General features: G+C 37.4%; 1 protein-coding gene across 9 annotated transcripts in view; it reads left to right on the top strand.

Moving 5' to 3' along the window:
* PMCA (plasma membrane calcium-transporting ATPase 3) overlaps positions 1-26,661 on the top strand; it is a 1,183,542-nt gene that overhangs the window by 676,779 nt on the left and 480,102 nt on the right. For all 9 annotated transcript variants that reach the window (XM_090387939.1, XM_090387938.1, XM_090387937.1 and 6 more), the window contains one exon: positions 20,363-20,554. In XM_090387939.1, the coding sequence (XP_090244065.1) occupies positions 20,363-20,554 (192 nt within the window). The remainder of the gene's footprint in view (positions 1-20,362; positions 20,555-26,661) is intronic.

Raw genomic sequence — 26,661 nt, 5'->3', positions numbered from 1 at the left:
CTCCTGTTCATGAGCAAACCCCTCAACGCAATCAGACTACAGTTTTCTCCAAGCAGAATTGAGGGTTCTCTTGGTGACCCCATCCCAGGCTTTATCGATGATCTTGAGACAGTTTACGAGGTGGAAATGATTTTTCCGAAACTCTCGGAGGGTAAGGTTAGTTCCTTCGGTCACCTCGAAGCATTGCTGAAATAGTGCCTTGATGTAAAGCTTTTTAAAGTTCGAAATGACCTGCTGATCCATGGGCTGGAGTAATGGAGTAGTGTTGGGAGGAAGGAATTTGACCTTAATGAACTCGAATTCTTCCAGTAAGTTGTCCTCAAGGCCTGGAGGATGAGCAGGAGCATTATCCATAACCAGCAAGACTTTGAGTGGCAGTTTTTTTTCTAAAAGGTATTTCTTCACTGCAGGACCGAAAACCTCGTTGATCCACTCAATGAACAAGATACGAGTGACCCAAGTCTTGCTGTTGAACCTCCACATAACGTTTAATTGGCTCTTCTGCACTTTGCATTTCTTGAAGGCTCGTGGATTCTCAGAATGATACACGAGCTGGAGCTTGACTTTGAAATCACCGCTTGCATTAGCACACAGCAAGAGGGTGAGATGGTCTTTCATGGGCTTGTGACCGAGCATTGCATTCTCTTCTGCTGTAATGTAGGTCCTCTTTGGCATCTTTTTCCAAAAAAGCCCCGTCTCATCGCAGTTAAAAACTTGCTGCAGCAAGTAACACTCGGAAAGCATGAGCTTCTGGAACTTGGCAACGAACGCTTCAGCTGCCTTAGTATCTGAACTCGCAGCCTCTCCGTGCCTCACAACACTATGGATGCCACTTCTCCTCTTAAAGTTATCAAACCATCCCCTGCTTACCTTGAAGCCTTCTTCGTTTTCTGTAGATGTAACTGGCAGTTTACTTATGAGGTCGGTGTACAAGGCCTTTCCATTCTCACAGATCAAGTTCTCGGTCACAGTATCACCTGCTAGTTGCTTCTCGTTTATCCACACCAAACGCAACTTTTCTACATCTTCCAGAATACGTGGCCGTTGCTTTGATATTCTCGTGACTCCTTTTGCTACATCTAGTCCCCTTAGTTCTTCTTTCTTCTTTAATATTGTGCAAATCGTTGACATAGACTTCTTATAAAATCTAGCGATGGCGGCCACTTTCATACCTTGTTCGTGCTTCCCGATGATTTCCTTCTTAATTTCTACCGTAATCATCTCCTTCTTCTTACCGCCTTCCTTTTCAACCCTTTTTTTCATTGGGGCCATTTTCGTAGTGTACTCGTATTGCAAGACCTCACTCGTTTATCAAGTTAAAATTTATTAAAAATTTTTGCTCGTCTTGCAAAACACTCGCAGACCAAGTTACTTGCAATCCAAGGTACCACTGTATATTTGCATGTACACTAATGTAGGGAGCATATTAAGCAAATTTGATGTGCTGGTAAAGTCATTACAAATGCAGACATTGTGGGGTATAAGAGACATGGTGTCTCATTGAAAAGGCCTCTGGAGTCAGGAACTTTGTAATTCATCTGTAATGCTACTAAATAACACTGGCTCGAATCTGCAAAATGTTAATAAAGAACAGTCACTACATTTGAACACAAAATAAAAAAAATGCTTTACGCACATACACGTGGTCACAATGCTAGCATGAATGTTCACTACAGTGTTGACTGTATACGAATGAGGTATGCCGACTGAGATCGAGCATGCGGCACAATTACCCGATCAGCATGTGATCACGTGATGCTCAGCAGACAATTTTTAGGGAATAAAGCACAATTACTAAATGAGGAGGCACACTTGATACACATAAACAAAGCTGCGTGTGTGTAGCAACTGAATAAACAACACCGTAAAGGTAGAGATACATTATTAACACCTCACATTTTACTAAAGCACATTTCTAGGGGTTACTACCATAAAACAATAAAAGCAATTTCCAGTTGCATTTCTGCTAGTGGAATCTTATAAACTGGTAGTAAACTCGATCTAATTGCATTTGCGATTATACTGATAGCTGGAATTGTGTCAGTTTTTACGTTATTATGGTGAAACGTGTTTCCCCTTCGCTGATATAAAAAACGTAAATGCATTTTCAGAATCTTCTCTTCATTCCTATCGTGTTGCATTCAGTTGGTGTGATTCTGCATTCGACTGCTATTTCTTGTAAACACAAAGGCGAATCGTTCATAAGCGAATTCGGTTCTTGTTATATAGGACATCGTTCCCCTATTTATAAATCGTGTATGATCGAATTCGTGTAGTGTAAGCACGTGTTATACGAGGACTGACTGTACTCGTATTGCAAGACCTCGCTCGTTTATCAAGTTAAAATTTATTAAAAATTTTTGCTTGCCTTGCAAAACACTCGCAGACCAAGTTACTTGCAATCCAAGGTACCACTGTATATTTGCATGTACACTAATGTAGGGAGCATATTAAGCAAATTTGATGTGCTGGTAAAGTCATTACAAATGCAGACGTTGTAGAGTATAAGAGACATGGTGTCTCATTGAAAAGGCCTCTGGAGTCAGGAACTTTGTAATTCATCTGTAATGCTACTAAATAACACTGACTCGAATCTGCAAAATGTCTTTATTATGATAAAATAAAATAAAATATATTTGTGCTGATTGTATAACTATATGTTTAAATATTAAAACAAAATAAAATAAATGTTGTATAACAAGCATAAAATTCAATAAAATAATATAAAATTAAACGCGATAAAAGTTGTTTAAAACCACTAGTACAGGAGCTTTTGGCAGCAGTGGCCACCTTCATCAGCTATAGTGGTTGCAGGATGACCTTCTATATGTACCACACATCTCAGCAGGTCTGCGACATGAACTATGGAGTCTGTGCACGGTTCACTTCTCGTGTATTGGAACCGGAAAATGGACGGGCCACTCCAAACCATTCATCTCTTCATAGGATAAGGGCTTCAAAGAGTGAATGAATGTGACAGCCCTTATCCCTCTTAAGATTATAGCACTCGGATGAACATATTCTTAAACTCTCCAGCCATTTCTGGTTCCAAAAGCCATGTGCCTTATCCACGATCACAGCTTCTTTAGCAGTAATGCCATGCCCGGTTTCCCAGGCATGTTCCGCTACAGCTGAACTTCCGTAATTTGCAGTCTTAAGGGCTCTATTGTGTTCCCCCAGGCGATCGCACAGCCTGCGTTTCATTTCCCCCCACGTAACACTCCCCCACAATCAGGACACTCGATTTCATATATGACCCCACTAGTGTCATTACCCTCAATAGGATCTTTAGTTGCAGACACTACTGTGTGCAGCCTCCGACCTGGCAGCTGCACACAGCGTATCTTACACAAGTGCAAACAGGTGTAAAAGCATCCCTGTGACTGTTGTTCATACCTCTTAAACACCTCTCAATAATGCTCTGGGGGTAACCGCACATTATTAAGTCCGCTGTAACACGTTTAATCTCTTCGCCTCTCTCTCTCTCTCTCTCTCCTGATGAGGAGCAGTGGGACCCCCATCCTTTCTAATAAGGCTTTAACCACACTACTTTTGTGGCAACTGGCCTGAGCTGTTTTGAAGTGTGTGTATTGGCCTCGACACATAGGTTTTCTGTAAACCTTAGTTTTCAAGTGTCGGCCTTCTCTGTATACGCACACGTCTAGGAACGGAATGGTCCCCCCCCCCCGCTCAACCTCCGAAGTAAACCGAATATAAGGCGAACCACTATTCAACCACTCATTTTGTGTCCTCTTTGTATCACCGTGAACGTGTCATCAACATATCTCTTCCATGCATGTAATGGGGGAGGACTAGAACTCCCCAACATCCTATCTTCAAATTCTTCCATTGCTAAGTTGGCTATAATTGCACTAATAGGTGAACCCATGGCCACTCCGTGAACCTGCTGGTACATAACCTTTTGGAATAACATAGTGGTACTACTTAAACATAAGCCAACACTTCACAAATATCTTCACCACTTAGGGCTGTCCTATCTTTCAAAGTACCATCTCTACTCAAAGCATTCCGTATACAATCCAAACCATGTTCGACAGGTATACATGTGAACAAAGAAATGACATCAAAGGATGCCATAATCTCCCCCTCTTCTACCTCTTGAGCACGGACAAACTGTACAAATTCCCCGCTATTTTTAATAGTATGATCCGAGTGCCCCAATACGGGGGATACAAGTTCCGCCAGAAATCTGGATAGTGCATGCGTCGGACTGCCTATAAACGACACAATAGGTCTGAGGGGTACCCCAGCCTTGTGCACTTTATGCAGACCATAAAATCTAGGTAAGTGGCAGCCCGATGCATGCAACCTCCAGGAAACTTCCTCAGATATTTTTCCTGCCTTAAGCCAACTCTGGAGACCAACTTATTAACTCGTTGTTGTAGTCCACTCAGGGGATTCCTATGAATGATCTTATACGTAGATCTATCATTCAGTAAACTAAAGGCCTTTTCCTGATAGTCGTCTTTGTTCAGCGCTACCGTAGATCTACCCTTGTCCACGCATAGTATTACAATATTATCATCTTGTTTTAATTCTCTTAATGCTTTTCTTTGTGTAACTGTTAAATTGGAAGAGGCTTTGCGTGCTGAACCTAATGTGCATAGATCTCATTAGCTGTGACCTCAGGCAAATTGGCCACAGCTCTCTCTATACCCATTGCAATATCTGCTATGGGGAGCCTGTGAAGGATTAAACTGAAATGGGGGCCTAAATTTAATAATTGTATCTGTTCGTTTGTTAATTCCTTATCACTCAGGTTATGAATGAACTTGCCTCCAGTGATTACATTACTTTCCCCTCTGGGTTCTTCTCTTAATCTATTATATTTGTTCACTTGCCTTTGTCTATATTCATCCGATATCCGGGTAGCTTTGGCCATCACTGTTCTGGATACCCGTGTCCAATGCACTAATTCCAAACATTCACTTAAACTCCTGGAACTTGTTTCTTTACACCTCTGGTATACATCAAATCTTTATGTAACTTACTGATCCAGATACCCACCACTTTCCTCTGGTATATCATAGTAGCTCATTTTAGCCGACTGTCTTGAAATGGTAACTTCACTCTAAAGCCATATGCAACTATCCTTATGTATCCTTATGCCTGAAAGACATGGTGTCACTCAGGCATAAGGATACAGAATTTTCATACAGAGAGTACAATGTTTACAGAGGACTGGCAGCACAAGAGGAGGAAGAGGAGTTATGGTCTTAGTTAAGAATCTTAGTTAAGAAATCGAAGGCTGTGCTTCCATTTGACATGGGTGTCCAGTGCAATGTTAAATCAGTTTGGTGTGACATAAACACTGGGAAAACAGAAATAAGAGTAGGAGTGTGTTATAGTACTAATGACTGTGATGAGTATAATGAACTGAGAAATAGAGTAGGCCAATAAATCAAAATGTCTTATAATGGGGAATTTTAACTTTCCAGCTAATGATTGGAACATGTGGGTTTATCACTAACAATGAATCAAGAATTTGTTGATTTGTTGGATAACTGTTTTCGACAGCAGCATGTTTTAGAGGCAATGAGAGAAAGCAGTACTCCTGATTTGATTATCAGCAGCAACTCTTTATTCATTAGGAATCTCCAAATAAAAAATCACTAGGTGGCATTAATCACAGCATATTGATATGGAACTTATATAAAGATGTAACTGCCATTAAGTGCAAGTGAAGGGCTTTTGCTTTTGTAAAAGTGACTGCAGTGAGACCAGCTGATGATGTTATCAACAGCAAATTCTAAATGTGACTCATTCAGGGAAGTAATTATAGAAGCTATTAGGTTTTTATACCAGTCAAGAGATTAGACCTAAATCGATGTCAAAGGAACTGATGAGACCTGTAGCAGAGAAGAAAAATGCATGGTGCATATAAATTATCAAGTGATACACACTCCTTTGATAGATATAAACTAGTCTGCAACCAAGTTACATAGGAGGTTAGGCAAGGTAGTTAAGTTAGAGAAGGTCCATGGCAAAGGATGCGGATGCAAAAAAAAACACAGTGGTCCACTAGATAGGAATGAATTAACTGCTGATGATCCTACTCAGGTTGCTGACAGCTTGAATAGATATTTTGCATGTACATTGACACACTGGGAACTGTTTCGGGAAGTGGATACCAGAAGTTTATGAAATTCTTACAGAGAACTGAATGATTTTGTGATAATTGAGAAGGAAGTGGAATTGTTGAAGCCAAACACAAAATAGGCACTTCTTGTGGAAGAGTTCTATCCAGCTGTATTAAAAAAGACAGCAAAGTAGGTACGCAAACCTTTAACCATAATTATGAGCACATTCTTGGATTCAGGGGGAGTGGTCCCTGTGTACTGGAGATCTACAAATGTATTCCTGTTCGCAAAGTGTGGATTCAGAGGGTGACACGAGTAATTACAATCCTATTTGCTTGACGTTTGTCACAGTGAAAATAATGGAGTCACTGGTTAAAGAAGTAATGCAGGTCCATCTAGACAGAAGTGCAGTTATACTGCAGTCACAGCATGTACCAATTTTATTGTCCACTGTGATGTAATAACAAAGCAACTGGGTGAGAAAAATAATTTTGAGATCATATACTTGGATTTCAGAAACATTTTGATACTGTTGTACTTTATATCAAAGACTGCTGTACAAGGGCAAGTTACCGCTATAGGTAGATGGATGGTTGAGTGGGAGAAAACAGTGTGTGGTTATTAATTGAAACTGCTCTTTGTGGACTAATATTATTAGTGGAGTTTCCCAGGGTTAAGTGCTGGGACTATTGTTGTTTTCTATATTTAAGAGGAGGATGAAGGCATATCAGGTATAATATTTAAGTTTGCAGATGATACAAATGTTGCCAATCAAGGTATGCTACTAAAACAAAATCCAGAATAATTAAGCCGATGGGCTGATAAATGGCAGTTGAAGAGAGACATGATTGAATTTTTTCAGTCCATGATTAGGGAGGATGGAAAAATAATTGAAACCCTGTGAAAAGAGTTATAAGGATGCATGAATATGACGTTGGGCCACCCTTTCCCTTATATTTTAAAACAGCTTGTGTTCTGTGTGGAATAGATTCAAATAAATCTTGAACTGTCCTAAGAGGAAGGTTAGATCATTCTTCATAGAGGAACGCTTTGGGTTCCTTGGGTGATGAAGGTAGAGGAAATCTTCACACTCTCCTCTTTAATTATGCTCAGAATGACAATAACATTTAATTCTGGTGAATGTGCAGGGTATGGTTTCATTCTCCTCAACCAAGATTGGACATATCTGTCTGTGTAAATTGGAGCATTATTATCTTTGAACATGGCATCATATGTGGGAAACAATATTTGCACCATGGGATTAACCTGGTCACTCAGAACATCAGTGACAGTAATTTGCCTGGTCACTCTGATGATGGGACCTAAAGAATTCCAAGATTTTGTACCCCAAACCATTGTTAATCCTCTGCAGTGTGTGATGGTTGGCACAAGAGTCAGGATGATGTATTTCCTTTGCCAAGTGTAAACGCTCCCTGATGTTGGAAAGAGCTTGAATATTGATTCATCTGAATATATCGTTGCATCACATCAAAACCACGAATGTGCAAATTTGGCACTTTTTCGCTAAATACATTCTTGAGTTGTTTATTGGTCAACTATACTCTGCCAAAGATTCGTATGTGTATTTCAAGGCCAACTGGTTGAAAATGTTACATGCATTTTCACTTATCTGTGGGGGAAAAAAAACGCTTCTCACCATTCTGATTCCAAATGTGGCACTTTTGTTAGTTTGGCATGGTAAATACTAACAGAGCAATTCACAAAAGTACCACCTTCATGTTTTTGGCATGTATGGTAGGGTGGGGGGAGGTGGCAGCTCGTGCATGCTGTTACATGTATGGTTTTGTTTATCTCAGTTTGCCAGTCAGTATTACTGTTTAGTAACATCTCATTTTTGCAGGCAAAAGTAAAATTGGGAATAATGAGTACAAGAATGTGAAAAATTCTTGCACCATGTTCCACACTTCAAATGGAATCTGATTTGGAAGATGAAGATTGTGATCCCTTGAATGACTTTGAAGTTTCAGATGACGATAAAAATTAAGCGCCCTCCGACAGCGATAGCGACTCATCTATCGGCTTATTATGGCTTCAATATGCATGTATCTTTTAAAAATTATCTCCAGATTAAAAACTGTTAGATACTTATTTTGAGCCAGGCCATTTAGAAATGGAGTGTGTCTCAATGCACTCTAAAGTTGAGAGAAAAGCCAAGTATGTGCCCGTGTATGTCCCTGAGGGATAGGTCCAAATAATTAGAGGCGCAAGATTAAAACCTGCACCATTCTGTGTAAATATCATGAAATGCAATGACTTTTGCGATTTTACTTTTCTCACCAAACTTAAAGGTGCTGTTCCTTGGAGAAATATCTTCTGCCTTGAATTTCAAAAAGGACAGGATCGGCATGTCACAATGTTTTACAAAACAAACTACAAAGATTAATTTATAGCAGCAAACCTAAAAAGACCTAAAGGAAGATTCAGCAATGAGCAACCTAACCGTCCCAAAGTCTATAATGAGGAACTTTGCATATCTCAAGCAAAGCTAAAGATTTAATGAAAATGTGCCAAAATTTGACAATACTGAAGGAGTATCACAAATTCTATTTAAAATGAAAAGCATCAGTAGAAATAAGGGATATTATTAGCACTGGATTTAAGTAAAGAATCTGAATATGAAGAAGATATTGAAAATTAACTTATACCAGCTTGTAAGTTATTGTAATTAAACCTGTTATTAATATATTCTTCATTTATTTATATGTAGATGTTATTCTAACCTTGTTTTAGTTAAGTAATTATTCATTTCTGACCAATAAAAATGTGTTCAAAATTTTTTTTTCACCTTTTCAGTTCTTTATGAATCTGACAAACTTTCAAACTTCACAATGCCAAAACCGCGAAAGTGCTTTTTTGGTATAACATTTGTGTCTTTGTGTATAAATTGTAGCCACATTTGAATATTTATGCAGAAGTGACGTTTTCTCCAACAAAGTACAACCCGTAGTATATTATTTTGAAGACCGTGCGGATAGAGTGACCAGATTGTAGAGGCTGCTGTTCCCACTTTTCGAACACAAAATGTGGAATTGTTTTGAAAGTGTTCAGCATCTCCCCAAAACTAATAACAGTTTTGAAAGATGGCACCAAGGGTTCCAGAACCAAATTTTTTTGCAAATTCATCCCACTATATGGAAATTCATTTGGGATATTCAAAGGGAACAGAGTGTAAACAAGTTGTGCATTGAACAGTATATAAGTGGTGAAGAGCCACTAATGAAAAGGAAAAAGTATCACAATAATGAAGAAAAGTTGAAGTAGATTGTTACTAGTTGGCACAAAAACAGATATTCTTGATTACCTTGGGCTGTTGCTCCTAACATTGGTTACTGAAAGGCATAAAGAAATTATAAGTATATTATTTTCTTGTTTTTGTCATTGATAAAAATTAAGTGAAAATAAAATATAATTATATATAATAACATTTTGAGCTTATTAAAATTTTTGGAGAACTAATGTATATCTAGATTTTATATTTTTTTCTTTGGTTAATCTGACTTTAGTAGTCATTTTAATTCATTATCCTCTTTTTTTCTCAATTTTATATTGCAGGAATATTTCTCATATAATTATCATCAGAGTTCACCTGTGTTCTTGTCACAATGTAGAAGATTCTTGGAATTACAATTACATTTACAATAAATGAATCTTCTGCATTTTTTCTTTTCATTAGCCTTCTATCCATACCTGTTCCTGAAATTGTATTATTACTTAAAGCATAAAATTAGATGATGACCAGCTCCTAAGTTTTTTTTTTTTTTTTTTTAAACCCCATTTTATTTTAGACTTTTTGACAGATATACAAATGCAGTTTAAGCCAGTTATTACTAATCTGTAATTTACTGCTGTTTCATTAAATATTTCAAATTTATAAAAAATAAATTATTTTGAAATTTTTGAAAAAGTTGTCTTTCGGTAAATTGGTTGTTTGATAAATTGCTCATTCAATAAATTCACCTATAACTCTCCTAACACCATTGCATCCTCTTTATAGAATTACCATCAGTAACAGGTGTCTTGCCAATAGTTGCTCTGCCATAAATTTCAGCAATAAATCTCTATGAAATACTCACCAAATTGTTTTCCTAGAAACTGGATTGCTGAGCCTCACATTAAGTTCTGCAGTTATTTTTGAGGCAGTATTTTATATTTTTGGACTACAGTCCTACAATATTTGACAGTCTCTCTCATTAAGCTTCAATTTTCAGATTTTCTGTCACAATTCATCCTATGATTTTTTGTTTTTCCATATTTGGTAAAACAACCATTGAAAGTGATGAAAACGTCACTTTTGATCCAGTTGCTCTAGACACATTAAACATATCAGTAATTTTAGTCTCTGATGCCCCTGCTAAATGTGCACTAAAAATTTGACCTCTTTGGAATAATTCAGGCAGATCAGTCATTTTCTTCATGTATCTTTTTATACCACATGGAAATAAAAATAAACAGCTTTTATCATTTTTTCAATTACTGTCTGCAAGAAGGAAAAAAAAAAAAAAAAAAAAAAAAGAAATCACTGAATTTTCATAAATGCATCACACAGCCATTACAAAAACTACTTTAATATCAGGTTTTTCCATTATTTTGTCAATCTCCTGTAAATGCGGATGGCATCCTTTCTGTTTAGTACATGTAGGTCCCGTTTTACGATGGCCCATTTTGCGACTTTTCATATTAACTTCTGTTTCAAAATATTACCTTCAAAATTTAAAATAACAAAAAAATCGCAACTCAGTAATACATCGCAGCAACGCCTGTGTTTCTTTTGTTTTTCGTGGTCCATTGTGGGTGGAATGATAGCGATGCCAAGAGGTGTCTATTTTCAGTGTGCCGTGTTGGTTTAGTTGTAAATTTTCCCTCAATTGATTGTCAGTTGCAATGGTAGCGTCTGGGCAGTTTTGTGTGTGATTTCCATTTTTTTCCTTTTCTGATTGTAAGGCTTAGGATTGGGCATACTAACCTCACTCACCTGTATCTATTAAATAATGACAGTGCTCCCCAATGCACATCATGCCAAATTCAACTGACCATTCGCCATTTGCTAGTGGACTGTCCCCACTTTCAAACCATCTGCTTAGACGCCTTTAAGTCAATTTCTAATACGCAGTCATCAATAAATTTAATGCAGATTCTGGGAGATGATCCTAATAAAAAGGAACTATTTACTTTCCTAAATTGGATAGGAATATATCACAAAATATAGTTATTGTTTCATATTCACCATTAGAAAGACAAAATATGGCCCCAGCAGCCTATGCGTCGTTAAACTCAACAACAACAACATCCCTCACAGTGTTATTTCTCATTAATAATAATTTAGGGCAGTGTCTGTGCCAGGGTGGAGCAAAAAAAGAGCGTAAAAACTAACTAATTAAGGAGAAAATGGATGTGATTCATTGCATGGAGTCTGGTGAGTGTTGGTCGGATGTGTGTAAGGCGTTGAGTTTAGCGCCTTCTACTGTATCAACGATTATGAACAATGTTGATAAAGTGCGCGCACACACACACACACAGATAACAAGTGTGTCATCCTCCAGAACAACTTATTCACGCAGTGAGACAATGGAAAAAATGGAGAAATTGTTAGTGTTATGGGTTGACGATATGAACCAAAATACAGTAACGTTCCTGTTACACAGGCAGTAATTCTGCACAAGGCGAAGTTGTTATTTGATGAAATATGTGAGGAGTCTGGTAGAACTGAAACACTTACGGCCAGCAAAGGGTGGTTTCATCGATTAAAAACCATTCTAAAGTTCATAATGTGAAAGTGTCTGGTGAGGCTGCTAGTTTGTTTGTTTTTATTTGGTTTTTAGGAGCATTAGCAACTAAGGCCATATTGCTCCGGGGATATGCGGTGGTCATTCCCTGACCTTTCCGCATCCTCCGTATTTGGTGGTGACAGGCTCGAACCCTGGTATAATCATGAAGCGTGTACTATGCACTGCTGCTCCTTCCCTCCTGGTTACGGAGGCATGAGGCTGCTAGTGTTGACATTGCAGTGGCGTAAGCGTATCCTTCCAAATTTAAATGCTTAACACACGAAGGCAACTACCACCTTGATTTAGTTTTTAATGTGGACGAAACAGCTTTATTGGAAAAAACTGCCAAGTAGAATGTACATAACCTGTGAGGAGAAGTCTTCCCCTGGTTTCAAGGTTGCAAAAGATCGGTTGACGTTGCTTCTGGGTGGCAATGCATCGGGAACATTTAAACTCAAACTGATGTTGGTGTACCAGTCAGAGACGCCTCGCGTAATGAAGGATGTGGTGAAGACACAACTTCCTGTGTTTTGGCACCCTAATAAAAAGGTGTGGGTGACTCAGACAATTTTTAGTGAATGGTACACCTCATACTTTTGTCCAGGGATTTGCTCAGTTTTGTGCAGCAAATGGCTTGCCTCCCAAAGTCATGTTGGTGCTGGCCAATGCCCCAGGACACCCAGCCAACCTCCAAGCAATTCACGGCGCCTCCGTAGCCAGGTGGGCAGGAGCTGCAGTGCATAGCACACGCTTCTTAATTAGACCGGGGTTCGAGCCCATGACTACCAAATATGGAGGATGCGGAAAGGTCAGGGAATGATCAGCACATATCCCCGGAGCAATATGGCCTTAGTTGTTAATGCTCCTAAAAACCAAATAACAACAACAACAACAACATCCAAGCAATTCACAATGACCGTTTGGAAGTTGAGGTTGTGTATTTGCCTCCCAACACGACTTCACTTTTGTAACCGATATACCAGGGTGTAATTGGAACCTTTAAGGTGTATTATTTGTGTACGACTTTCAAAGGGATTGTTGAGGCTGTGCAGTCTGATATAACTGTGAGGGACTACTGGAAGTCATATAACATCCTGAATGCCATCACAAACATTGATTCTGTCAGGGAGGAAGTGTCACAGTTCTGCCTGAATGGCGTCTGGTGTAAATTGTGGCCCAAAGCACTGATTGATTTTGTAAGGATGAGCCAGTTTCGGAAGTGGCTAAAGATGTTTCTTGCATGGCTAAGGATGTTGGCATTGACAACGTTGATCCAGATGATATTGACCAGTTACTGGAGAGTCATGGTGAGCCACTTTTGAGGGAGGAAATGGAGGAACTAACTGTGCAACTTCAACAACATGAGATGGAATGGAAGAGTTGGAGCCAATCAGAACATTAAAAACAAAACATATTCAGAGTACTCTTGCCAAAATTCGTAGTGCATTTGAAGAACTTTGTGATAATCATCCTGATTCGGAACGCAGCCATGGCATCCAAAGATATATCAACATGATGTTGAAGCACTACTATAACATCTTGGAAGAAAGAAGTAGGAAGTAACGCCAGATGTCAATACAACAGTTCTTGACAAAGAAGGGAATGGAACCCTCAGAATCTGATGACTCTCAACCAGGAACCTCCCATTAATGTCGCCCCATTACGCCATTGTCACATAATATATTAGTGAAGTAAATACGTACTCAAGCGATAACTCCACAGGACCAGAGTAAATTAAAATTTTATTTTATTGTTTTATGTATAAGTATAAATAAAACATGTGCGTTAAATGTTAAAATATTTAATTATTTATAAAGAACAATTAAATATTTAATTATTTATAATTTTTTAGTACATACTTCGAAAAATTTTGGGAATTTTGGAACCCATACTATTCAATTACATTACAAATTGGTCTTGTTTTATGACTTAATTTTACGACTGTTTTGCTGGAACATAACCTTGTTGTAAAACGGGTCCTACCTGTTTTAATAATGGCCATAGGGTGCAAGAAAGCCTAAGGCTTATGCTGCACCAATCAAAAAAAAAAAAGTAAAATTGTATATAAAATAAATACTTAATAAATAATAAAATAAAAGGAAATAGATAACCCATGCATTTCATTCCTCCCATTGGATATCTGTCCAGCTGACCTTTGAATTTCCCCAAATTGTCAGCCTCAAACACCCCATGTAAGAAACTTATTCCAGTAATCTATAACTCGCTGGCTAAAATAAAACTTCTTCTGCCATAACTTGAATTTATGACTCCTTGGTCTAGAATTATATATAACTATAAAAATTTCGTCCTTATTCATTTTACTTTTGCCACTAAGAAGCCTTAAGCACCTCAACAAAGTCTCTAAAGTGTCTAGTTTCCAAGCTGTGCAACCCACATATTCAAAGTCTTTCCTCATGACCAATGAGGCCCGATCTAGCCTAGTGGTCAGGAGCTCAAGTGCAGTAGCACACACTCATTGAGTGGACCGGGGTTCAAGCCCGTGACTGATAAATATGATTAACGTTTGTATTAATTGATTTATTGTAAACTCCACTGATCTGGTGGTTGTGCCGGAGAATAAACAAGAACTACTTTTGCTAACATCACCAAGTGAGTTACCCATCTTTGGCCCCTTTCAAGAAGCTCAATGTCTTTTTTTAGGTGCAGTCTCCATACTTGAACACAGTATTCTAAATATGGTCTAACAATAGCCTTGTATAATGGGATTATGGTGTCCTTATCTCTACTACCAAATGTCCAATAAATCATTGCTAGGACACCATGGGCCTTCCTTGCAACCTGTCTACAATGCTCGGAGAATTTCATGTCTTACCGTATTGTAACTCCCAATCCCCTTTCTTCCACTACAGACGTTAGTTCAACTCTACCAAGCGTATAAGTTATTTTGGGGTTACTGTTCCCCAGGTATAACACCTTACACTTTTCTGGATTAAAGCATAGCTGCTATTTCTCTGACCATCCCTGAAGTCTATCTGGGTCACTCTGAAGAGGCTCTGCTTGGTGGTGATCATTAACTACTCTACTGACCTTTACATCATCTGCAAATTTAGACATCATGCCCTCTATCCCTTCATCGATGTCATTTAAGAAAATCAAAAATAACAGTGGTCCTCATACTGATACTTGGGGAACCCCACTTCTTATATTAACCCAATTATTCACTAAATCCAGATCATGAGCGACCCTGTCAAAATAGCTAACTAGATTTGTTAAATTGATTTTCCCTTTACAAAACCATGCTATGTATCTTTCAGAATTCTATTTCTATCTAAATGATCCTGAATTCACCCCTGATCATTGCCTCCATGATTTTCCCTGCTACAGCAGTTAGGCTGACCAGTCAGTAATTTCCCACTACACTCTTAGAACCGCCTTTATGTATTGTCAATACATTGGCACTTTCCCAATCATGGAATCTCTCCTGATGCTCTCATAATGAGCCTTAATGGTTGAGCGCACTCACTTGCTGCCTCCCTTAAAATTATAGGGTATATGCCATCATCCCCAGGAGACTTATTTGCCTGTAGGCTCGAAAGTTTTTTCATTAAATAATCATGTGAAATTTCAATATCATTAATTGCATATTTTTAAACTTCACTGCAATAATTTCTCATTGACATAAAGGATTTTCTTCTGCAACGTCTGCTGTGGTATCTAATACTATCCCACGTCCATTACATAAGGGTCCGATCTACAACCTAACCTTTTCTGTTGCACTGTTATAGATCAGTTTGTAGCTGTTTATAGGCTGCAGTACTTTTTATTGCTCTGTATCTTTTTTTTTTTTTCTTCCCAACTTCAGTATATGATTTGCCCTTCTTATCCCTTCTCTTTGCTAGCAATTTCTCATAATCTGCCTTAGTTAGCGTAATCTTTTCTGTGGCACTATTACAGATCAATTTGTAGCTGTTATAGACTTCAGTACTTTTTATTGCTCTGTATCTTAGTTTTTTTGATACCATCTTTTTCTGCTCAACTTCAGTATTCATCCAACTTGGAATCCTCGTGGAGTATTTTTTTAGTGGTATACTAGAGGGGGCTTTGCTCCTGCTCACTTTGCTTGCCCATCCCCATGCATGCTTTACTACTTAAAATGTAGAGGTATACTGAGTAAGTCAATCTTTTCTATGTAAAAGATACACCTGTTGATACACACCGATCGATATCTAATCAGGAAATTACACCTATGATTATTTATGTGTAGTGCACAGGTAAGTATTTACATATGTACACTACACACCTGTGCACTACAGATGCACAGGTAAATATTTACCTGTGCATTTGTAGTGCACGGCATTCTCAAGGTCAAATAAATATCACGGTAAAAATCCAGAAGGGTGTACACCCTCCAACATGGCAGCAAGCAAAAAACAGTGAGAAAGCAGTGATTGACAAGTTGTGACTCCCATATTTCAACAAACGGATAGGGACAAAGCAGTGATTGCCAGATGCTGCTGCTTTTCCTGCCCACTGCCCTCCTAAGGTGTTTTTTTGCCTAGGGTGTATCTCCCCACATTTGCCGCTGTTTTTAAATCGGGAACTCGTTTTCCCATTTTAAAATAGCTGGATGGAGACATAAACACCATACCTAAGCCGAGCCCCCCCTTCTCACGACACAAAACAATCAGAAAAGGGAGGCACCTTCACCTGTTAATTATCACCATCTTCCTCACTTTCATCGAAGTACCTGCTGTTGTATACTATTCTAGACTTCAGCCAATATCACTATGTAATTATTTACTTGCGTTTACATAGGTCACTTAGGAATGGGCCTTTTGTTTTGAGTTCCACAATACATGAGAAATATTTTTGCATCCGAAAGAGCAGGACTAAAATATTTAACTGAAATATTTACAAAATACTAAACTTATTTACAAATATAGAATATTCATTAATATACAAAAAACGTAAAATGAAACATCAAATATTAGACAGCGAACCACGTGCCGATATTTAGAATTCTAATTCTAAATATCGGCACATTCTGCCGTATCCTGTTCTGCGGATAGTGCTTCATCTGTCTATCCACATGTAATAACTTGACTCCCAGTGGACAGATTTTCTTGAAATTTTTTTATTTGTGTCTGTTAGAAAGATTTATCAGGCCATCATACCTAATAGGCTATCCATATTTTGTATATGGATTATTGAAGCACAGTTTATTTTCATGAAATTTTATACTTAGTTCTTTTAGAAATATTTATAAAGCAATTGCAGATTTCTTTAAAATTGAACATATAGAAATACTGCAGTTATTATTTTGTTGTCTTTTTTTTTTTTTTTTTTTTTCCATCCATATCAGATAGGTATATCTGATATGTACAAATTTGTATATACTATATGTTGCAGCTGAAGTATTGGTTATTATGTTTATGATTGCACTCTGATTGGTGGAATGAATGTGCAATATGTTAGGTGCTTAAAAATTAAATGTTCTCAGTTCATGCACAAAATTTGTTCTTTGAGAAGACCAGTATTTTGTTATCAGTTTGCTATATGTATATACAAGGTGTGGCTATTAAATAACAAGACTGCATGACTTTGAACCTTTCCCTAGTTGTCTGCCAAGTCACATTCAAACACTTAAGGCCTTGAATGGGTTGAGCACGCTGAATTCTGATGGGATCCTTCCACTTGTTCAGATTACGAACCTAAGGGGGCATAAATTCAAATTAAGAAAAGACAGATGTAGAATAGATGTGCAGAATTTGCCTTTAGCCAGAGGGTGGTTAATTGCTGGAACAAACTTCCATCTGTCATTGTGGAAGTTGATAGGTTGAATAAATTTAAGGGGGAACTGGACAGGCATTTGGAGGGTGTGATTTTTTTTTTTTTTTTTTTTTGGCTGATGTTGCATAAGCTCATACATTTGCTTTCTTGCATCACATGCCACTACTACTACTACTACTTCATTTGCTTTGCTCTGAAACCTTATGTTTTTGCAGTTTGCCAGGAAAATTTCAGACAAAAGAATCAAACAATGAATCAACCTGAAATTTTTAACCAAAAGTAAAGAAAATGAAGGTATCCTCTTACGAAGAGACGCTTAAGTTCTGCAAATTGCAGCCGCTGGAGACCAGGCACCTGCGAGGTGATCTGATTGTGGTGTATAAGTCCTTGAATGGGTTGAGCATGCTGAAATCTAATGGGATTCTTCCACTTGTTCAGATTACAAACCTAAGGGAGCATAAATTCAAATTGAGGACAGACAGTTGTAGAATAGGTGTGCGGAAATTTGCCTTTAGCTGGCGAGTGGTTAATTGCTGGAACAAACTTCCATCTGTCGTTGTGGAAGTTGATAGGTTAAATAAATTTAAGGAGGAATTGGACAAACATTTAGAGGGAATGGTTGTGTGAATTTGTTTTTTTTTTTTTTTTTGGCTACATAAGCTCATACACTTGCTTTCTTGCATCACATGTCACTATTACTATCAACTGCAAGTTATGAAATATTACATCAAGTTTGTGAGGAAGATAATGTCACGAGTTTCAATGACATAAAAGATTTCAAAAGGAAGAGAGAATGTGGTAGACAATGAATGATCAAGCCATCCGTTTTCCATGAAAACTGCTGAAAATGGACCAGGAGAGGACATTGATTAGAAGTGATTACCATTTAAGCATTATAATGGTTGCATCAGAATTCACTATGGACAAAGAAACAGTTAGACAAATTTGAACTGAAAACATAGGCATGAAAAAAGTGTTGCAAAAATGGTGCCAAAAAGTTTGAGTGAAGGTCAAAGAATGGAAAACTCCAAGTTTATGATGTTTTGGAAAAAAAATTGTGGGTTCCAAACTCTGAATTACTTATAATGAAAGTTGGCTGTTATATTACAATGCAGAAACTAAAAGATGCTTAATATAATGGAAGACAAAAACAGTCTCCCAGACCAAAAAAAGCAAGAATATCAAAATCAAAAATTAAAATCGTGCTCCTTGTTTTCTTCAGTATTAAAGGAATTATTATGGCTGAATATGTCCTGCCAAAACTGTGTGTCAATCAAATATACTACATTGCGGTTCTGAAGGCTGCATGACAAAAATTTGAAGGAAGAGACCTGACTTGTAGAAGGATGGTTGGATGCTCCATCAAGAAAGTGCTCCAACACACAACGTGCTCCCTGTTCACCAGTTTCTGGCCAAAAAACAAATCCCTGCATGTGAACATGCATCTTCCATGCTAAACCTAGCAACCTATAACTTTTTTCTTTTCCCTAAACTGAAAAGGGTACTTAAGGGAACTCATTTTCAGTCCATTGAAGACATTAAAAGAAAAACACAACAAAGTGTTAAAAGTGCTTACAGATGACTTCCAGAAATGTTTCTATGCTTGGAAGAAACATATGGAACAGTGTGTGTCGCAAGTCAGTTATTTTGAAGGGGACAAATTGTAAGATATGAAATATTTCATTATATTTATAGAGTATCGTTATTTAATAGGCACACTTTGTATATCATGAATTGCTTTTTATGTTAATTGCTTATTATGTTAATTGTTTATTATTTTTTTATTTTTTTTTGATTTGGTAGTTGTTGGCGCATCGGCGTCTGTGGCCATATTGCACCTCCCAAGGTTTTTGTAGTACTTTGATCCAAGCCCGAGGCGGGAATCGAACCCGCGACCTTTGGGTTGCCGGGCAGGTACTTTACCCACTCGGCTAGCCCGGTCGGCTAAATTGTTTATTATGATTGCTTTTATTTTTAATAAAATAAAGACACATGAAATACACAGCAGACACATGAAATACATGTTTTATTTCAATTGTTATTAAAATCTAGGAATAATTAAATGAAGTGCCTTATAAAATCATAGTATCGGCCTACTGTAACCTGAGGTATAGTTGATATTTGTTCAATTTATCACATCACAGAGCATAAAATATGTTTCTTTCACTCATTATTATATTTAAAATATAATAATGAGTGGAAGAAAATGACAAAATATTGAAAAATATTTTGTCGTAATGAGCGAATGACAAAATATTTACTCTTTACCTTTATTAATATCAGTAAAAGAAAAAATTCAGTTTATTTAAGAAATCAAATGCCCCTGAAATAAAAAGCACTGTATAGATTGCTTAACTTGTTTTATTATATGGCTGATGCTGTATAACATTTCTCTATAGCACTACTAATAGTACAAAAAATGTCACTAATTGTAGAGTAGACATCTGAAAAATTTTCTTTAGTCAAAGTGATTGATTAATGAACTTCCACCTTTACTTATATTATTAGTTCGTTTTTTGTTGACTAAGTGTTACTTTTTTTAGGATTCATTATTGTTATCATTTTTTTTGTTTAGATTCAAATTTTTTCTCTATTCCTTATGCAATTTAGAAGTATTGAAAATGTTTTGAAAATTCTTTTCATATTTGATAAATTCAGTTTATGACTTGAAAAATGATTTCTTATCTGATATGATTAACTTTTATTTTTGATATCTTACTGCAGGGTATTGCAGGAACAGATGTTGCAAAGGAAGCATCAGACATTATATTAACTGATGATAACTTCACAAGTATAGTAAAAGCTGTGATGTGGGGAAGAAATGTTTATGATAGCATTGCAAAGTTCCTACAGTTTCAGCTAACAGTTAATGTAGTAGCAGTGATTGTTGCCTTTGTTGGAGCATGTGCCATTGAAGTAAGCTTCCGGAAACTCATTCTATATTTAATATATTTTTATTTCTAGTTTAGAATATAATGTGTAACGCAGGCTTTTTGAAGTTTTATGAAGGCTCTGGCATTGCATTTTCTTGTGAAACTTGTAATTCTTTCTTATATATCTCCTTCTCTTTAGCCACTACAGATCTAATTTACATTTTTTAGTTCTTTCTTAACAGCAATTAGGACCACTTCTGGTGGTGGTGGTGTTTTTGTTTTTTTTTAATATACAAAAAACCCAAACACAAGAGGTATTAGAAACTATAGTACTTAGTACTATGCATGGGTTGAAGGTTGAGAAGATGGAAGAAGATACTTGTTGACATTAGACTTGAATTTCTGTTGATTATAATGTTCAGGAATATGTATGAAAGGAGGTTGTTCCAGAAAACAGTTGGAGGAATAAATGAGGAAGAACAGAAGTTGGACAGTAAAAAGATGCTGATTGGTGGCACGTGTTCAGACTGGTTTGGAATAGAGATCAGGAATTATAGAAGTTAATTTAGAAGAACAGTTCCCATGGACATATCTATAGAAAGGGCATGCAGTGGAAAAAGAACATCTATGAATCAGATAGTAGAGAGACTTTTTTAAGAGGTTAGTCATTAGTTGACCTAACTGCCCTTTTTTGAATGGAATCTAGAAACCTGAGAGAGGTTTTGGGAGTACCATCCCAGATATGGGAACAGTGTTCCATTAGGGCTTGGCTAATTTGTAAAATTTCTTAAAAGTTGATTGGTGTATACAGATATATATACGATAATCATAAGATTGCTTCATTTCACATTGAAATGAAATTGCTTCATTTCACAGAATTATCTGTGCATACAAAGGCATGTCATTTGAAAACAAAATTTCTTACTTGAGCTTGAAGTTAACTTTTATACTAATAGAAGCAGTTATGCCAACAAGTGTTTCTAGTTTAGAGTCGTAACGGGATAGTGTCGCTATCATTTATGTGATTATCATGTTACACAGCATAAGTATGACAGCATTCATGTTAATGGGAGTTCCTGAATATCTCAACTCAGAACAGCTGACAGTGTGATCATGGCTTTGCATGCACCATCATAAAAAATGGATAGAAATATAGGAAGTGATGGAATTGGTACAAAAATTTCTCAATTTGATAAAAAACTAACATGAATAGATTTAGTCTCCAGCTGTTTATAATTATGAAACCAAAGAAAATGAATTTTTGATCTTTTGCAATGGATAAAGCATGTTGCAAATCCATGGCTGAATTCTATTTCAGTTCTGTATCATTTTCTCATCAGTTTATTTTAAGTGGTTTTCTACTTTCAAGGTATTAACTTTTTTCTTAGGCATTTATTACTAATGTGGAAAAGGTCCACAGTAAATTTATTACTGTGGAACTTTTCTTAGGCATTTATTATTACTGATAAATGCCTAAGAAAAGTTACTAATGTAACTTTATCAACTATTTGGTCACCTGGTGACACTGCTTCTACCTCCTCCTCACGGCAGAGCTGTAAACCTGAGTATTCAACTATCTAGATGACGAGCAACAATGAAGATAAATGCTTTTGTTATTTAACCTTTGTCAGAGTGGTATTCCAGAGACTATACATTTCTTGAAAATATATGTCCCCGAGCAGTGAGTTTTTCGCTAGTGGTGTACATTGTGAAGTGAGTTTTTCACAAAATTTTTAAAAATATATAAAAATTAAAATTTTATACCTTTTTTTTTTGTATGTAAACCCCAAACACGAGAGGTATTAGAACCTATAGTACTTAGTACCGTGCTTAGGTTGGAGGTTGAGAAGACGAAAGAAGATATTTGTTGACATTGGACTTGAACTTCTATAGACTGTAATTTTCAGGAAATACATATGAATGAAGGTTGTTCCAGAAAACGGCAGTTGAATGGATAAACGAAGAAGATGAAAAGTTGGTTCTGTGAGTTTGAAGTTGGACAGCAAATGGATGTTGGCTGGTGGCGGCACGTGTTCAGACTGTTTTGAAAGAGAGAGCGGGAATTATAGAAGCGAGTTCAGAAGAATAGTGCCCATGGAAGTATCTGTAGAAGAGGCATGCAGCAGAAACAGTACGTCTATGAGACGGCGAGTGGAGAGACTCTGTTAGAGATGAATCATTAATTAACCTAACTGCCCTCTTCTGAATGGAATCAAGAAGCCTGAGAGAGGTTTTGGGGGCATCGCCCCAGATGTGGGAACAATTTCCATGGCAGGGCGGATTTGCGATTTATACAGAGTGAGCAGCTGTTTGGAAGAAAAGTAACGCCGAGAGCGAAAGAGAAAACCAAGTTTTTTAGATGCAGAGGAAGCAATATTTCTAATGTGCTTGTGCCAAGAGAGATTAGAAGTCAGGGTAATCCCCAAAAGAGATATATCATTTTGCCTGGAAATTGATTTCTCCATTACTTTAGAAAGAGTAGAAGTAATTGCAATGGGGCGATAATTGGATGGGAGGGATTTGTCACCCTTTTTAGGAACTGGCTAGATATGAGCAAATTTCCAAGCAGAAGAAAAAACACCTTTGGAATAAGAAAGTGAAAAAAGGCGGCAAAGAATAGGAGTAAGTTCAGGAGCACAGGTTTTGAGAACAAGTGGAGAAATACCATCAGGACCTGGAGCTTTCTTGGTATCAAGATTCGTCAAAATCGTTCTGATATCCTTTTTACGGAAGACCACAGGAGGCATTGAATGGAGCGTGTTGGGAATGGTGGGAAGTGTTTTACCAAGATCATTAATACATGAGTTGGAAGTAAAATGGGATGCTAGCAGGTCAGCTTTATCCTTGGCTGAAGTGACAACAGAACCATCTGGTTTGGACAGTGGTGGGAGCAGAGATGGGCAGAAGTTGCAGCCAATAGCTTTGGCAAGAGACCAGAATGCTCGGCTACCATTAGGGCAAGAAGCAAGTTTTCTACTCTTAGCCTGTTCAAACTGTAGTTTGGACTGATTAATAACTGCTTTACAATTGTTGCGAGTTTTGGTGTAGGCAGAAAATGAAACTGAAGAATTAGAAACAAGCCAATTATAATATGCAACATTCTTCTCTTGAACAGCCTTAGCACATTTATTGGAAAACCAAGGTTTAGATGAAGGATTCCATTCCTGCAAAAATAATTTCACTGACAAGATCTGAGCAAACGTTGACATCAGAAGTTTTGAAACAGTAATCCGACCAAGGAAAAGAAGAAAAGAAATCTCACAGGTCATACCATTTTGCATTCTTGTAATGCCAAACAACACGAGGTTGGGAATAGCCATGAGATAAAGGCTCCATTGGAGAAGAGACAATCACCAAGTTGTGATCTGAAGTGCCTAATGAACTTCTCACTTCGACCGTGTACTCAGAAGGGCTGTTTGTGAGAAAAAGATCAAGCGTGTTGGCTGTATGATTAGGATTGTCCGGTATTCTTGTAGGTAAATGAACAATCTGTGCAAGGTCATTAGTAATTATAAAAGCTTCAGCATCTCGACCAGCTGGGTCGGTGTGACTAGAAAATGGAAGCCAGCGGGAGTTATGAACGTTAAAATCACCAAGGAAAATTACCTCACTGTTAGGAAAGTTGGACTGGAGAGAGTCATGTTGCAAATCTCATTTTTTATTTCAAAAATAAAATTAGAAGTCTTTAAAAATCATTAAAATTTTTAAAAAAACTGACAAAAATGTGAAAAACTAATGTTGCTTTTTTTTTAATGTAATTCTCCCTTCTACATCTATTTATGTATCACTTGATTCAATTTCACCAACTTCTGGATCTGGAATTCCAAAGAATATCAGCTATTTAAGCCAGAATTGGACAGCAGTAACTGACAGACAAGATCCCCCTCTTCCTCCTCCTCTCATTTTAGATTCTATTTTTGTGCTGCTGTCTGTAATTGTGTCTACAGTTTGAAACAAACCCTGAAAAACTTGTGGCCGTGCATCCATGCATGTGCGTGCATATATTTATGTACTTATCTGTTGTATATGTTCTGTGTTGTAGTCACAGGCAATGGTATAGCAGTTTAGCTAATACATATATATATTTGTATATATACATGTATTAGCTAAACGAGTGTATACATATATACACTCGTTGATCACTGAATTACATCCACCTCATCTGTAATGGACTATGCCTCATAGCTCGCAGTATAAAAAGCCGAACAGTATCCTGAAAGAGGCCTCTGAGGTCGGGAAAACTCATGTCTAAAAATATATATAAATTCATACACCGACCATTGAATAAAATTTAAAATTTAATATGACTACAATCTTTACACAAAAATATTTACAATAAACTATTGCCATTAACAATAAAAATAAACTCTATCTCTATTGATGGAATACCATCAATAGTGATAGAGGTATACGTATTAATCCTATCTTTGAAACAATTATATTAAGGTCGGATGAACGATTTTCTTTGCCACGTTCCCGAGACATTTCCGCTTCCAGTTCTGACCATGTGCCGATTGAACCACGTGGAGAAATACCACGTGTGGAGGTACCGTGAGCCTGCTACTTAAGGAGATGTTGCAGGAAGTCATATCACTGTTGAAGAAGGGAGCTGACGCTCCCGAAAGCTTCAGGTTTTTAGCGCTTTTAATGTTTTATATTTTAGCAAATTTTATTGTAAATGATCTTTTATTACAGTTTTTAGCATTCCGCAATAGTTTATTGTAAATATTTTTGTGTAAAGATTGTAGTCATATTAAATTTTAAATTTTATTCAATGGTCGGTGTATGAATTTATATATATTTTTAGACATGAGTTTTCCCGACCTCAGAGGCCTCTTTCAGGATATTGTGAGTAGTTATGGCCATATAGTTGTGCAGCATCTCCGACAGTATCAGAAGTATTGTGTAAAAGAAGCTAGACAACAACAGCATTTAAGATTTGCATACCGTTGCAGAGCGCATGGGCTGGTACCGCATGGCTTTAGGGTTAAATTATCTTTCCAGGATGTTCGATTAGTACGGGCCACCGTGCGTTTTCAAAAGAGTATTATGAATGTTTGGATTCGTAAGCTGCATGAAGATCTCAGATTTACTAGACGACAAATTGGCATGTATTTAGGTAATATTGGTAGCAATGTTTCTTCTAGACACCTAGTTCTTATTAGAAGGTTAGTCTCGGATAAAGTTGTTAGGGTAGCAGAGTCATATAGACAAAGACAAATTATGAAGTTTAATAGGTTGGTGAGTGAAAATATGGTACAGCGATATGATAATAGCACCCATTTTATACATAATTTGAGTAATAGACAGCTCACGAAAGAACAGGAGGCAGTCCTTAGTTTAGGCCCCAAGTTCACTCTGGTGTCTTCGAAACCCCCCATTGTGGAGATAGCAATGGGTATTGAACGGGCCATTAATAAGTTTCCTGAGCCTTTAGCTAATGAAATCCGGGTGAAGTCAGCTGCAGTGTTGAGTCAGGTGAGGAAGGCACCCCCAAATCTCAGCCTTAGTCAAAAGAGAGTTCTAGAGGAATTGAGAAGAGACAAAGGAATAGTTGTTTTACCAGCAGACAAAGGGATATCAACGGTGGTCCTGAATACAGAAGATTATAATAAGAAGGCATTGGATCTTCTGCAAGATAATAACACTTATAAGGTGATCCAGAGGAACCCGTTGGTGGGGCTGGAACGGCGAGTCAATAAACTGGTACAATCCTGGTTGAACACGGAGAAGATTTCCAAGGAGACTTACTGGTCATTACACACTACAGGTAGTCAACTCCCGCGATTCTACGGACTACCAAAAATTCATAAGGCAGAAGTGCCCTTGAGACCTATAGTTTCATTTATAGGGAGTCCTTCCTATGCACTATCAGGGTACTTGGCTAAATTAATTGCACCCATAGTGGGGCAGTCCGAATATGTTGTTAAAGACAGTAGAGAGTTTGTGAATTTTGTGGGGAATTTGACTATAAATGATAATGAGAGCATGATCTCTTTTGACGTTATATCTTTATTTACATGTATTCCTATTAGTCATGCAGTATATTGTGTAAAAATGGCATTGACCAGGGATGCCTCCCTTGGTAATAGATCACTTCTCGGTGTGGAAGACATTTGCACCGGGGTAGAATTATGTCTAGCTAGTACT

The sequence above is a fragment of the Mastigoproctus giganteus genome, chromosome 13, assembly GCF_048544385.1.
Source record: "Mastigoproctus giganteus isolate SK-2022 chromosome 13, ASM4854438v1, whole genome shotgun sequence".
In the NCBI taxonomy this organism is placed as follows: Eukaryota; Metazoa; Arthropoda; class Arachnida; order Uropygi; family Thelyphonidae; genus Mastigoproctus; species Mastigoproctus giganteus.
The sequence above is the reverse complement of the archived record's forward strand: the minus strand, read 5'-3'. Positions and strand labels throughout refer to the sequence as shown.